Genomic DNA, 14,460 nt, shown 5'->3' with positions numbered 1-14,460 from the left:
ATGAAAAATGAGAAAATCGGTAGGTAAATTAAGGTTAGATTTGGTAAAATAAATAATATAATAAAATTCTTCATGAGCCATGCAAGCAGCATGAAGTAGCTCATGGGTAAAGCAATTTGATAGATTAACATAAGTCGCATGTTCTTGAAGCGATTTACAATTTATAATGATACAAATAGTAGTTAGACATGGTTCAAAGGGCAATACAGCAATAAAAGTTAAGTATAAATACACGTATTTCTTATGAGTTTAGAGCTGTTAAGAATACACAAATGTAGTTTTATGTAATAATTTCAAGTCATTGTTGAAAGAAAAAGAGTAATCTAGATTTATTTCAATTTTTTTTTAGTGGTTACAAGGTTGGTCAATTTCATAAGCATGATTCTTGTGGATGAAACCAAGATAGTGAAGGGATGCTTGGGCAATTGGGGTGTGAAGGTACATATCATTTAAAACTCAAAGTAAATGCCCATCAGAGTGTCTGAGACGTACAACTCCATAGAAAGCCAAGAAATGTTCAGAAAACAGTTCAGACTGGAAAACTTTATGACAGGGTACAAACAGCCAAAAATAGATTCCTTGATAACGAGAAACCCACTTGAAATAAAAATGAATCTCAGAACGGCTGGTATGAGTATTCTAGGTCATCTTCAGGTTAACAAAGAGAGTTCGCAACTGACCATTGCTGGGCACATCTTAGGAATGAGAGTATAAACGGGTACGGGATTGTAGGGGGCGTTGCAGTCGGATGTTAGGTTATTAATTAGTATAGGTATAAAGTTGCTCCTTTATATTGGTTTAATTTTGGTTTTAGTTGTTGTATTTGTATCTGGGTGTTTTCTATGGTTATCTTGCATTTATTTGAAGTGTTGAAGAACATGTAAAGGTGTTTTTATGTGTTCCTTGAATCTAGTTTTCATATTTCTGCTTGTTTCTCCAATACAGAAGTCATGGCAGTTGTTCCACTGTATTTCATAAATTATTTTAGTGTTGTGTTTGTCAGTGTAGTTTTTACATAGTATGGACCTTAGTTTTGTGCTTGGTTTTAGAATAAATATGGTGTTTACTGGAATGTTGTGTTTTGTTAAAAGTTTTTTCCAAATGTTGGGAACACATGGTATGCAGCAGTGTAAGGTTTTGTAGTTTGTTGTATCTTGGAATTTATTGTTTGTGTGCATATAACTTTTTCCACAGTTTTTGGAGGAAATTTGTTGATCTTGATGAAGTGTTCTTTTATTTTATCCAGTATCACCAGTTCCAGCCAATATTTTTATGACACAAGTTGAAACACAAGCAATTAACACAGCATTACATCCACCACTATACTGGTACAGATATGTAGATGACATGGTTGCAGGATTCAAATCTACAGAACAGATTTCACACAGTTCAAAACAGAAATCCACCGAAAAATCACCCATAGTGGACTATACATTCTTTGGGACTCAGCACATGAAACAAAACAAAAACGCAACATACTAAGAAACCAAATAAACACAGCCATAAAACTATGCTCACCAGAAAAATTTAACGATGAATTAGACAAAATAAAACAATAATTCATCAACATCAATAAGTTTCCTCCACAAATCGTAGAAAACATAATACGCACACACCAAGACAGAAAGCAAAATCAACCAACTAAAATAAATATAGCTCATGAATCAAAAAATCACGAAACCATATACTGCTGCATACCATATATTCCTGACATCAGCAGACAAATAACCAACATTTGGCAAAAACTAGTAACAAAATATGACATTCCAGTTAATACCAAATTTATTCAAAAACCAGGCACAAAACTGAGGTCTATACTATGTAAAAACTACACTGACAAACACCACACCAACATTATTCATAAAATACAATGTGATAACTGCCACGACTTCTATATTGGAGAAACAAGTAGAAAAATGGAAACCAAATTCAAAGAACATAAAAAGTCACCTTCACACGTTTTCGAACACTGCAAGTCAAATAAACACAACATAACCATAGAAAACACTCAAGTACTAAATAAAGAAACAAACATAAACAAATGCAAAATTAAAGAAGCCTTACTTATACAACAACTTAAACCCAAAATAAACCAATATAAAGGAATGCCTTTATACCTATATTAATATAATAAAATATAAATTATATATTCAAACATCTAACACCACCCTCTACATTCTGACACTCAGTTACACAACTCCTTCCAAACACGTGGTCAGCTTCCAGTCAGTTACCTCTTTCTTTGTGAACCTGACGATGACCAAAGAAGGTCGAAACGTTGTTCGCTCTTCTATGTAAAATATGTTCTCAACCCAAACGAGCCGTTTTTGCATATTTATTTCACTACAAGTGGGTTTTCTCGACATCAGTGATGAACTATTTCTGTAAGACACTGGTTGAAAGATCTATGGAAGATAAAGTGGAAAGTGAAAATCCTTCCAATAAGTGCTAAATGGTCAATGGTAAGGATAGGGAAGTGTGTAAATGGGCAAATTCTACTCATAATTCTGAAAACAGTCTGTTACAGGAAAGGAAACAATTGAAGATCTTGTAAGGAGACAGAAGGGAAAAGCACATGGGTCACCAGAGCATCACTACTGGAGAGATCTCAACAGCACAGGAGCCAAGTGAGTAGGAAAACAGTGGAAGAGGACAACCTGGACAAAGTGGTAAGGAGTATGGTGCAAACTTCCAGAGATACCCCAGGAGATCCTTAAGATAGTATTCCAGGGTAAAACTCAAAACTTGGAAGTTTTCATTCAAGTGAAGAGAAGTAAAGTTTCTTGGTCTTAGTGTTAGAAATGGAGTTTCTACGGATGTCGTTAAAAGAGATGTGATAAGAGGTTGGCCTTAACCCATTATAAAGCAAGAAGTTTGTAGTTTTCTTGGCTTTGCATCATACTCAAAACAATTTGTGAGCAATATATCAAAGACAGCATTACCACTATCTGTTCCCAAGAAAGTGGAAGTGTACTTTGGATATAGCAATAAATGTAATCAGACATTCCAATTCCTAAAGCTTGGTTTCATAGATGCTCCAGTACTGGCCTATCCACACCAATGAAAACAAAATTATAGGAACGTTATAACAGTTGTAGGATGGAATAGAATGTGTTATTTCATATGATAGTTGTATGTTTATGACTCCCAGTTGCAGAAACTGTACCATGAAGAAAGAACTGCTTACTGTATTTGTCTTCATAAAACATAATCACTACTACTTATATGGTAAGAAGTTCACCATCCAGGTGGACAATGCTTTAGTAAAGTGGTTAGTAAACTTTAAAAATCCAGAGTGGGTGATAACACGCTGTATAACAATGTTCCAAGAATATGACTTTGTCATAGTTCGTTCTTTGGACCAAAACGCAGAAACATGTACAGACTAGCTTGCCAGGTGATAAGACAGTAACTGTTTATGGAATTTACTGATCTTAAACAACATGAGGGAGTTGAAACCATGGCTATTTCAGCCATAGTGAAAAATGAAAAATAAGGACCCTGACCTAGAATGGGCACTCATTGCTCTCCAGCAAGATTATGCCTGAGTAGTAAAATTAGAGAATCACAGCAGATGTACATAACCTATATGACCAGTTACAAATGCAAGAAAAAGTGTTGTACTTTTGTCATTAACAATATTACAGATAGTGGTCCCAGAGCTCTAAAGTAAGATAAGTTATATACTATCCATAACACAAAGAGCAGAGGGCAACAATGGGTAACCTGCAATTTTGCTAATATTTAGCAATAGTTCTTCTGGTTATCTGTATTTTTTTTATTTTATATATTACATGATAGATTTTATGTTAATAGGCTTAATATTAAGTATATAGTTATTTTTTTCTTAAGTACATGTTTTTTGTTTTCATATGAGTAAACTGATTTTGACGTCTATTTTTAAGTTTTGATATTACAGGGCCTTAATTTCTAGTATGAATTTTGTTAGGCTGCATCTATCTCTGAAGGGGATGATTGGGAAGTAGTTCTAAGTTATTCTTAAAATTAAAATGTATCATTGCTGAAAGATTTTGTTATTCTACTTTACTGCATGTAATATTAATTTGATAAATAAAAGTTATATGTTAAATCAATTTTTCCTCTCACATATCACCTATTTACCTGTATGATATTAGAAAAACATGTAAGTTTAAGAAGTCTTGATAGAAATAAATAAAAACACATTATCTGAAAGCTTTCAAAATGTGAATCTTTCAAAGGCCCTCACATTATGAAGTTTTTATTCATTTCTAACACTACTTATGTAAGTTGGCAAACAGGAAAAAAAAACAGTATACACCTATATTTGAGGAAATATTAAATGATATCTTTTAAACTAGAGATGTGTAAAAATAGCATTTCAGATCCATCTTTTGTTTACTATTACCTAAGTAAGTTCTGGTACTGAAAAAAAAAAAAAAGCTTAATTTTCTGGTCAGAAAACACAACAATCTGATTGAACTTAATCATCTTGAAGCCATTAATGATCCCTTATACAAAAAGTGTTTTAATTTCTTTTTGGGAAATATATGGTTTACATTTAAGTATTTTGAATAGCCCTTCAATATATTAATACTGATTTAAATGAGCATAAACTGTCACATTTACTAGTAAAATGGGCAAGTTAGATATTAACAAAGATTAATAAAATACTGATATATTCATTTAGCCACAAGCTATCACAATGCCTTCATCACATGTTTATACTTTTAGTACTCATTATGTAGGATTATTATTATTTACCTTTAACCACCTGGAAGCAGATAAAAGTACAAAAGGTGCTACACAATAGCTCATGCCAAAGAGCACATAACACTTCTTTAGCAGATACAATGGAATATGAAAAGCACCTGAGCTTAAAACTGCTTTTATAGTTGGTATCCTGTCTACTAAGGAAGATACCTGAAATACAAACATACAGAACTATAAACCGACAAAATATTTATTTAAGCAATCCCAAAGTTTAAATTATTTTGATGCATAATTATACATTAGCAGACACAAAAGAATGATGATTCATATTACTGTGCAACAGTAATCAAAGGAAAATTTTTAATATTATAAATGCTCACATGAAAAAATCTATTGAGTGAAAATAGGCTCAAGGACAAAGACATCAACCCAGGACCTTTGGTTTGTACTCTTGGATAGGTCAGTGTTAGTTAAAAGTCCTTAGTTTATGTCCTGGTTTTTGAGTGACTTACTGGTTCAGGTTCTGGTCTTCAAGTCTCTTACCATGTCATTTTATATAGCAACAACCCAAGTCAAATGTATACTTTTAATATTACAGTTTCATAGCCAAGTAAAATTGGATGATTTAATCACTTACATATGAACAGAGATTACACTGCTTTTTGTCCCATAAACTAAATGAGCAAATAATTAATGCCATGAATATACTAAAAAAATCAAAATTAGTGTTTCCTATAATTACTTTTTTTATTATTTCAACAACTGATTAATAAAAACTACAATTAAATCAACTGTCATGAAAAAAATACTAACTGAAATATTGACATTGTGTTTGTTTTAAAACACAAAATTACATTAGGGGAAAGTGGGAAGATGCTATGTAATAGGAACGTTTTAAGTTTAATTCTCATTGCTGCTCATCCAGTCTTTATAATTGCAAAGCTACTAAGGCTATCTGCTACAGGCTGGTAGCAACCACTTCCATGAGCACTCTAGCTACTTGGGAATGGAAAAAAAAAGTATAAATTTACTGGGTTTTTTTTAACTCTGTAACATTTCTAATTTATAATTACATAACTGTATTATTTAATCCTGAATAAGCAGGCACAGATCTTGTGGAACAGACAAGAGGAGCAAACCCCCGCTTTTTTTCTTTTTCAAAAATCATTAAATGTACTACATAATGCTGTAAAAGTATACAGACATGGTGGGGGATCCAATCCCCTCCATTCAGTTTTCAGAAATTGCAAATAAACTAGCCAAGAGTTTTCAAAAACAATGTTTAGTTTCATTGTTTTTATTTGATTCATCTATTAGTTACTGTAAAAATTTGCTTTTCAGTTATTCTGAAGTCAACACAGTTACAATATCAGCCAATAACTCATTATTTTTAAATAAACACAATGATATAATTAAACATTGCCATGGTAAATTTCCATGCTTTGGTTTGTCCAGACACTAATAATGTGCTCTACACTTTACACATTTATTTTCATAAGAGCTGCAGTTTTCATAATCAATATAAGTAGGATGCTTGTTTTCAGTTTGTTTTGTTTTTTTTTTAATCATTACTTATGTAGTATTTGCACTTTTGCTTATTTTGAACATCAGTTTCAAAACATCTTTCTGACAAGTATTATAACTTCCAAACAAGCAAAGTCCTTGTCCCTACTTATGAAAACTGAAATATGAATTCAAATGAAGACTTTTTTTCTAAATATACTTAATAACTATTTCATTTTATTTATAAAATATGAAATGTTTTTAATTTTTCTGATTTTCATATCAGGCTCATTATTAGATAAAGTTATAGCTTTGAAAACATTAGATTATAACCCAAATGAGCTACTCATAATGATTTTGTAGGCATTCTAATCAATTTTATTACTAAAATTGCTAATAGTGTGCAATTATAGGTATTTGCATACACACACACACACCACATATATAAATAAAAGAGAGAATGCAATACAAATTTATCAATAATGCTACTACAGTTCTAGCTGAACTACCTCCTTGTTTGGGTAAGCTTCTCAAATATCATTTTGAATCTCTAACAATGTTAATCATAATTTCAAATATTCATGACTCATATGTTTAATATTTTTCAACATAAGTGCTAAATCTAGTAAGCTTTAATATTTCTCTAGTTAACTTTTTGATGAACATCAAATATCATGAGCTGATTTTTGAAAAGGTTTTGAAAATAAATATTTCAAACAATGAAAGAGGTATTCACCAAACTTACACATGATATTGACCTATATCTAAAGTTAGGCATTTTAAAATAATATTTCTATCACTGATGTTTTTGGGGTAAAACGTCTATTAACTTAGCATCAAAATTTATTGTCTGAAAATGTCAAAGTGATACGTTTATTTTTCATCAATAAAAATTCAGCATTCTTACTTATTAATAGTATAACTTTCAGGTTTTCACAAGCTTTGTACTACTTTGCATGTATGATGCATTTTCAGGTGCAACAGTTTAGGATGAAATTACTGCATCTGAAGACAGGATTTTCTTTATCTTTTCATATATTTTCCCATAAATTTTATATGCTATAACTGGGTAGTTTAACCACCTTAACTGAAAAGTACTTCAAAAATACTATATTTTGTCATATTCTGATATTCTGACAACTGATGTAAATTACAAAGAAAAAAAATTAACATTTTCATTTCTGTACAACTGTAAATAATTTTGCCTTTAAACAGATAAAGTATATTTATTGATTAGTTTTTAAATTTATTTCTGCCTATCTCAAACAATAACTTCATTTTTACTAAGAATCTATGACCTCTTGAGAATATATAATCCATTTCTTGATTTTACGTATTTAAATATAATTGACTAAAGAATAAACTAAACTATCATATACTGAGTAAATGTTTCTTTCATCTTAAAATGTGAAAATATTCATTTGTTAATGTACATCTGAAATTACATAAATTATCTTCAATGTGAAGACCTCAGACAATTTGAGATACAGTAGATAAGCTTATACAATTTACTTACAGACAGGCAGGATGGGTAATGATAAACACTTAAAAGTAAAAGATATCAACAAAGGAAAGGTTTCTGTCATCTTCAGGTTTAAATAATTTACTCAGATGCAAAAATGCATGAACAGTGTTAGTCAAGTAAGTCACATGACTAAAAATTGTTTAAGGCTAAATGTGCTACTGATGTTTAATTTTTTTGTTTATAATTATATTGTTTTTACTTCTTAAATAAATATAGTATGGTTGCATTCAGTTACAATGCATATAAACGAAGTAAAATTGGAATCAAATCACATTATGTTTACTATTTAGTGAGTATGGTATTTAATTAAAAAATATTGTGATGACTCATTTCTTTAAAATATTATTTTTATGTTTATCCTTTTCAAACAATTTACACAAGTATATTGTGTAAATGGCAACTTAATTATATGTAATTGTAACCTTAACTTCTAAATAAAAACATTATTCCCCTTATCATGAGAGTTAGGTACCTTTCTATTTTTAATTATCATTTTATCAGATTTAAAAAAGCCAGTGTAATATTACTGCTCACTGAAAACAAACAGTGGCAATCTTATAATGGCAATATTTATTAAGTATTAGAAATTTATCCTACCAAAACCAAACCAAAGTAAAAAAATGCAGGGAAATGAATACAATGCCAGAATAGTTCAGAGATTGTAAAAGTCAAGATGGTAACAATTTTTATTACTATTACTTTTTTATATTTGTATGGGTTGGAAGGAATAAAGTGCACTAATCAATCAGCAAATATCATTAACTGCCCAGCTCTAATGCAAGGTATTAATATAAAACATAAATCTGCCTCAACTGTAACCAGGGCAACTGCGTGTTAGTGAATTCTGAAAACATTTTTATTACTTTGTTTTGATGAATAAATTTTACATGCCTGATCAACACAACCACTATAACAAAATCACACTAACCAGCAGTAACTTTTTAACATGTTAACTTGTATGTTAACTTTTTTGAGACTAATAATATATGCAGAGAAAATAAAACAAATAATTTAAATGTTTATAGATGTAATACTAAGATTAATATTTGCTGTAATTACCTGAGAAACATTTTTGAAAAACACATGACTTTTGTAGATCAGGTCTTTCCCTACTGTGAGGTTTAAAAACAGTAATACAAATGTCAGCTTTATCTGGTGAAATAGGAGGAAGTTCACAACACACAAATAGTCAATTAATGCATGCATTATTACTTTTTAACTGCTAAATTAAATATCATGCACTTACATCTCTCTCCATCTTCATGACTATAAACTCATTAAAAAAACACACATAATAGCCAGAGTGGAGTCCATGCCACAGTGCCAAGAATAACAATGTAACTGCCTGTGAGAGTAGCTTGTTCCCAAGGAATTTCAAACGTTTGAAAATATATCTAGGAAGAGTTGAACAAACGTATTATAAACATTTAGTGAAGAAGAGAGAACCAGTTAAAGAAAATTTAAATAATCTAAGGCACATTCTTTACGATACATAATAAATTAAAAAAACATTATCATAAACTTGCATAAAATATATTAGAAAAATTATACAAAAGGTTTGTTACATTAACTCAGTGTAGACAATTACTTTGTGTAATAAGTCTCAGTTTTACAAATAATGCTGAAATTTGAGTAATTTTAAAAGAACTTCTTTAAAAAGTTCCAGTTTTTGATTATTTTTGTTCTGATACATGCAAAAATCTGTCATCTTGAAACAAATGTAATAATATAATATTTGTTGATGAATTTTTTTTTTTTTAAATTATGAAAACTGCATTATGTGCATTAAGTGTCTTGATGTGGGTTTAGTTACACTGACTGACCAAGTGGCAATTTGTACTTATTTAAAGTCTTCAAAAAATCTGGCAGACTATCAGTAAGTATAACAAGTCTTTCACAAATAAAAATACGATTTTTAATGAAGTATATTTAATAAACCAAAAAAGACTTATCAATAAACATATTGAGTTTTTTTTACTAGACTGAGTATAAAGTGATTTTCATCTGGAGATTAAAAATACTTAACTTCATCTAAAATTTCATTTGCATAATTCCTAAAATCCTGAATACATTTCAAATGTTTGTTTGTTGTAAAACTTTATATTTTATGTTATTTTCTCTATCCTAACTCTATACAAGGTTGGGCAATTTGAACAACCCCATACCTACCAAAAGAAAAAAAACAACAAAATAATGTTACCCTTTTTTATTTCTGGAATAGCTTCAAATTCTAACATAAAACTACATTTGTTTATCCTAAATAGTTTTAAACTCATAACAGTATACATCTATTTAAACTTAAACTTCATTTTTTCATTGCCCATTGAACGATATCTAACTACTCTTTTTGTTGCAAGTTTAAAAAATTAAGAGAACATGGAGCTTATGTTATTCTACTGAATTAAATTACTCACAAGTGAAACATTTTAATTATATTGTTATAATAATTTATTTTATCTAATCTAATCTTTAACTAACTGGGAGATTCCTAGTTTTTATAATTAGTTACTTTTATAATAACAAATAAAGAATAAATATGAATTACAGGAAATAAAGTACTTACATGGGCCTTTTTTTTTTGCTGTCAGCTGTCAATGACACTTAACCCTACTTTTTTACACTAATGGTAATAGTGCAGTAAATAATTTTTATCTAATTAAATAATGTATCAATGAACACAGAATAATAACATGCAAAATGCAGACAATATTCCATTTTTATCACAATTTTTCTCACTTTCTAACTATGCAGCAAGTGCTGTTAGAAAGTCATTCAATCTAGTTGATATTTTTTCCTTCGGAATTAAGCTTGTACTAAAAGACAAACTGACAGTTCCCTGTTCAGTAAAAAAGGTAATATAATAAATCATCATTTGAGATATGAAAATCTTGGCTTTCTATAGGTTATGAATAATATAAAATTAAATGCAAGAAAGAACTACTAACAAATCTTGAAAGAGAGTATGTGAGAGATGAGTGTGACAAGATGGGTCTGATTTTCAATTTGATGGCTCTGTAATCAAACAAAAAGTGAAGGCTAAAACACTTATGCTTTGAGTGATGATAGTTTTGTAGTGAATATTTTACATTTTGTTTTGTACTTATCTCAGGGGAAATAAATTAGAGAAGAGGAGGTGGTTAGAAAAATAGGTTACATTTTTCACACCAGGGAAAATTCAGGATTTCTTAAAATATTACCTTTTAAAATTAAAAACTTAAAACTTGTATATTATGAAAATGCAGATTATTAACTATATTTTATACTATATATTTATTGATATAATGTAAACAAATGTAGATTAATCAAATTTTGAATGCTGATCACTAAATACTAAGGATTAGATTAGGTAAAATAAATAATAATAATATAATAAACACGTTTCATGAGGTGCACATGCAAAGAGCTCATGGGTAATGTCATAATGCAAGCTCCATGTTCCCAAGTGTTGAGAGAGTTAACATATTAAAAATAAAGTTATTTAATTACATTTTGAACACATGGCTGTAAAATGTCATGAATTGAGCACTTTCACCCACTTGTATTCAAAGGGTCAAACCTATATTTTATTTTTAAAAATTCCTTGGCACTTGCATAATGTTCAAAAAACAACAATTATTTAATAAACAATTCTGAAAATAAAACAGTTTCCAGTTTCAGAAGTACAATAAAATAAAAATAACTTAGTATACAAAATTAAAATCAGTAAAAAACTTAATGAGACTGCAATATAGTCTCATACATTCTACATGTTTTAATGTATATCAATGCATATTCCTCAAGAGTGTAATGTTTTCCAAAAATATAACCCTTTATTTAACCCTTAAACAGTGGCAATGTTGCAGATAACAGCTCATCACAGATGTAAAAAATTGGGAAAAAAAGTTCTTAAACACAATCTTTAGCATTTTTAATATGAATTTTAAACAAAATATGAAAGAAAATAAAAATAATAATAAAACCTTATTTATTACTAGTTCAAATATGAAAATCACAAAAACAGTGCTACTCTACATTCTTTATACCAGGTAGTCGCCATCTTTCACTTCTTTTCTTTTCTTGTTGTATGCATACATATGTGACATTGACTTTTTTGACAGTATATTCTAAAACCATATCGGAGGATTTGGTTATTGGTTGTTTAGTTTTGTAATCATCCTTTCCACTGTATTTCATTTCACTTTCATGTACTGTACTAAGCAAAGTAACAAGACATTTATCTCTTCACTGAAGTGCTAAAATATTCCCTTGCTTCTTGGTCTCAATATCTCCCTTTTTCAGAGATGCAAATTTAGGCATGTTCTTCTGATTAGTTTTAACTTTTCCACAAAAACCAGTCTCACTTTCAAAGGGAAAGTTGCATAATTCCAGACTTATATTATATACTGATAATTATTTTACATGAACTTTTTCAAAGTAGTCTTTCATCAATTGCTTGGCAACTGATTCTGAAAATCCTAATCAGGGATCTTTGGGGACATCTACATCACTTGCAGAATAGATAATCATATCTATTACAATTCCTGTCTCACAGTCACATAATACAATGATCTTTATTCCAAATCTACAGAGCTTGATTGGAATATATTGCTTGAAAACAATGCTATTCTTGAAAAGAATAAAAAATTTATCGATATCTACTTTTTGAAACGGAGAAAAAGATTCCTTAGCTATAATCTTCACCATAGTAAACACTTCTTGAACTTTCCATATTTGATCGTTTTCCTTTGGTTCTTCATTATTTGCAAAATGCAAATATCTAAGAATCTTCTTGAATTGATCCAAAGTAATGCATTTTGGAAAAATTGGAGTTCCTATAAGGGGATCATTTTTCCAATAATCAGCCAACATGTTTTTTACATGTGGCATAAGCATCACCAGAGCAAAAACAGTGTATATTTCTCCAATAGTTATCTTCCCATTTCTTACTTCATAAAGTAGAGGGAGTGTTACTTTCTCTTTCTTTGAAATTCAAGGATTTACAAAACTCATAATATTGGTTTCTTTCTAACACAATATGATTCATTATACCTTGATCGAATATAGCAATAAAACATTCATGTTCTTTGGATTCATCTATGAGACTAAATTTATCTGCAAGTCCAGCATTTCTACTGTCAAAAGAATAAATAAATGGATCAAAATCATGACACCTTACCCATTGGGAATCAGTGGATTCTGATTCACTATTTAAATCACGTTCAGAGCTTGAAACAACTGAATTTGATGATGATGAAAAATATGAAAAGTATTTTTCTTTATTGGAATAATTATCACATGCTAATTTTGTCTTTTGATGAAAAACGTTTTTGCCTTACTCCTTTAGCTGACACACTCTTCTTCTTCTACGACTTACACTACAAAAACTACTCAGATGCAACACTTTGAATGGGTATGGTCACTGGTCACTACTGTGTGAGGGGGTTGCCAACTAATGTTTTTAGCCTGTATCATCAAGTGATGACAGCTGTACTGAATACAAAGCATGAAATTATCAAATGATGATAGCTGCTGTTTAAGGGTTACATAACTTCCAGAAGACCAATATGCATATTACAGAATTTCATGCCATCTACTGACATTTCCATCAGGTTCATCATCATTATTTAACAAGTTAAATTTACTCTTTTTTAATAGGTAATTACCTCAATAGATTCACATATATTCATACTAATTAAATTTCCAGGTTCTGCTAAAATAACAGTTTTTGACATTGAATTGTATGTTTAGTTTCACCAATATGTTCTGATAACAGTGAAATAGTAATATGATTTTTTTTTAACATTTCTTTTGTATTCACTGATTCATGTACAGTGTACAAGACTTTTGTCAAGCCTCTTCAGTTTCTGTACTGATTTTAATCTTGTATACTAAGTTATTCATGCTTTATTGCACTTCTGAGACTGGAAACTGTCTTATATTTACAACTGTTTATTAAGTAATTGTGAGTTTTTCAAACTATATTTTACTTAATTGTGTCATTACTTTCATGACCACAGAACTTACATTAAAGCTACTTTGCTTAATAAGGTGAAGGTAGGAAACAATGAAATGATACTCACTGAGCAACCCACAGATTGGTGTTAATATTAAATGATCTAATCACTCCATCAAAGTTGGAAGTCTTCTCATAATCCCCTAATTTTACATTGCAACAGCCATCCCACAGGTCATTACCTTGTTCATCTTGCCCATTATACGTTAACCCAGCCATGATACAGCTACCTTCCTGAGAAAAGGCACCAATGTATTTAATTTGCCTGATTGTAAAACATACAAATAAAAAGAAATCAGTAACAAGTATCCACGTTTTTCTTCACCAGTATAACAAAAAAATGAAATATATTATTTCTTGCTAATAAGTGGGATAAATAGTCTCTTCAAGTTTCTTGACTTCAAATAAGCAGCTTAAATTCAAAATAACTGATGTCTCTATAATAACAGAATTATCTGTTATACTTAAAATGAAATTCTAAAACAGCATTTTCATGCGAGCTATCACTTCCAAGACCAACAGTCATGACTGTACAATTTGTTAGATAATATTAAAATTCAGTCATGTAGTTAACACTTACATTTTTGAATAACTAGTCCATAATTACTAAATGAATTTACCTATCAAATTAAAAAATTTTCTATCAAGAAAGGATTAATGATTAAAATATTGACCTTGATTTATTTGCATCTCTTCTTCTAAAAAGAAGCTTGATTGTTGAAACAAATATAAAAGAATAAACAACTTA

The 14,460-nt window shown here is 29.8% G+C and overlaps 1 protein-coding gene across 13 annotated transcripts in view; it reads right to left on the bottom strand.

Annotated features, from left to right (window-relative positions):
* LOC143237571 (lysophospholipid acyltransferase 5-like) overlaps positions 1–14,460 on the bottom strand; it is a 124,694-nt gene that overhangs the window by 16,696 nt on the left and 93,538 nt on the right. For all 13 annotated transcript variants that reach the window (XR_013020140.1, XR_013020141.1, XR_013020142.1 and 10 more), the window contains 3 exons: positions 13,780–13,946; positions 8,967–9,114; positions 4,744–4,902 (listed from right to left, as the gene is read on the bottom strand). Coding sequence is in view for 9 of the 13 variants with exons in the window: in XM_076476979.1 (XP_076333094.1) it covers positions 4,744–4,902; positions 8,967–9,114; positions 13,780–13,946 (474 nt within the window). In the remaining 4 variants the exon portion in view is untranslated. The remainder of the gene's footprint in view (positions 1–4,743; positions 4,903–8,966; positions 9,115–13,779; positions 13,947–14,460) is intronic.

This window comes from Tachypleus tridentatus, chromosome 13 (assembly GCF_004210375.1).
Source record: "Tachypleus tridentatus isolate NWPU-2018 chromosome 13, ASM421037v1, whole genome shotgun sequence".
Lineage (NCBI taxonomy): Eukaryota > Metazoa > Arthropoda > Merostomata > Xiphosura > Limulidae > Tachypleus > Tachypleus tridentatus.
Note: the sequence above shows the minus strand (reverse complement) of the source record. Positions and strands in the feature narration are given on the sequence as shown.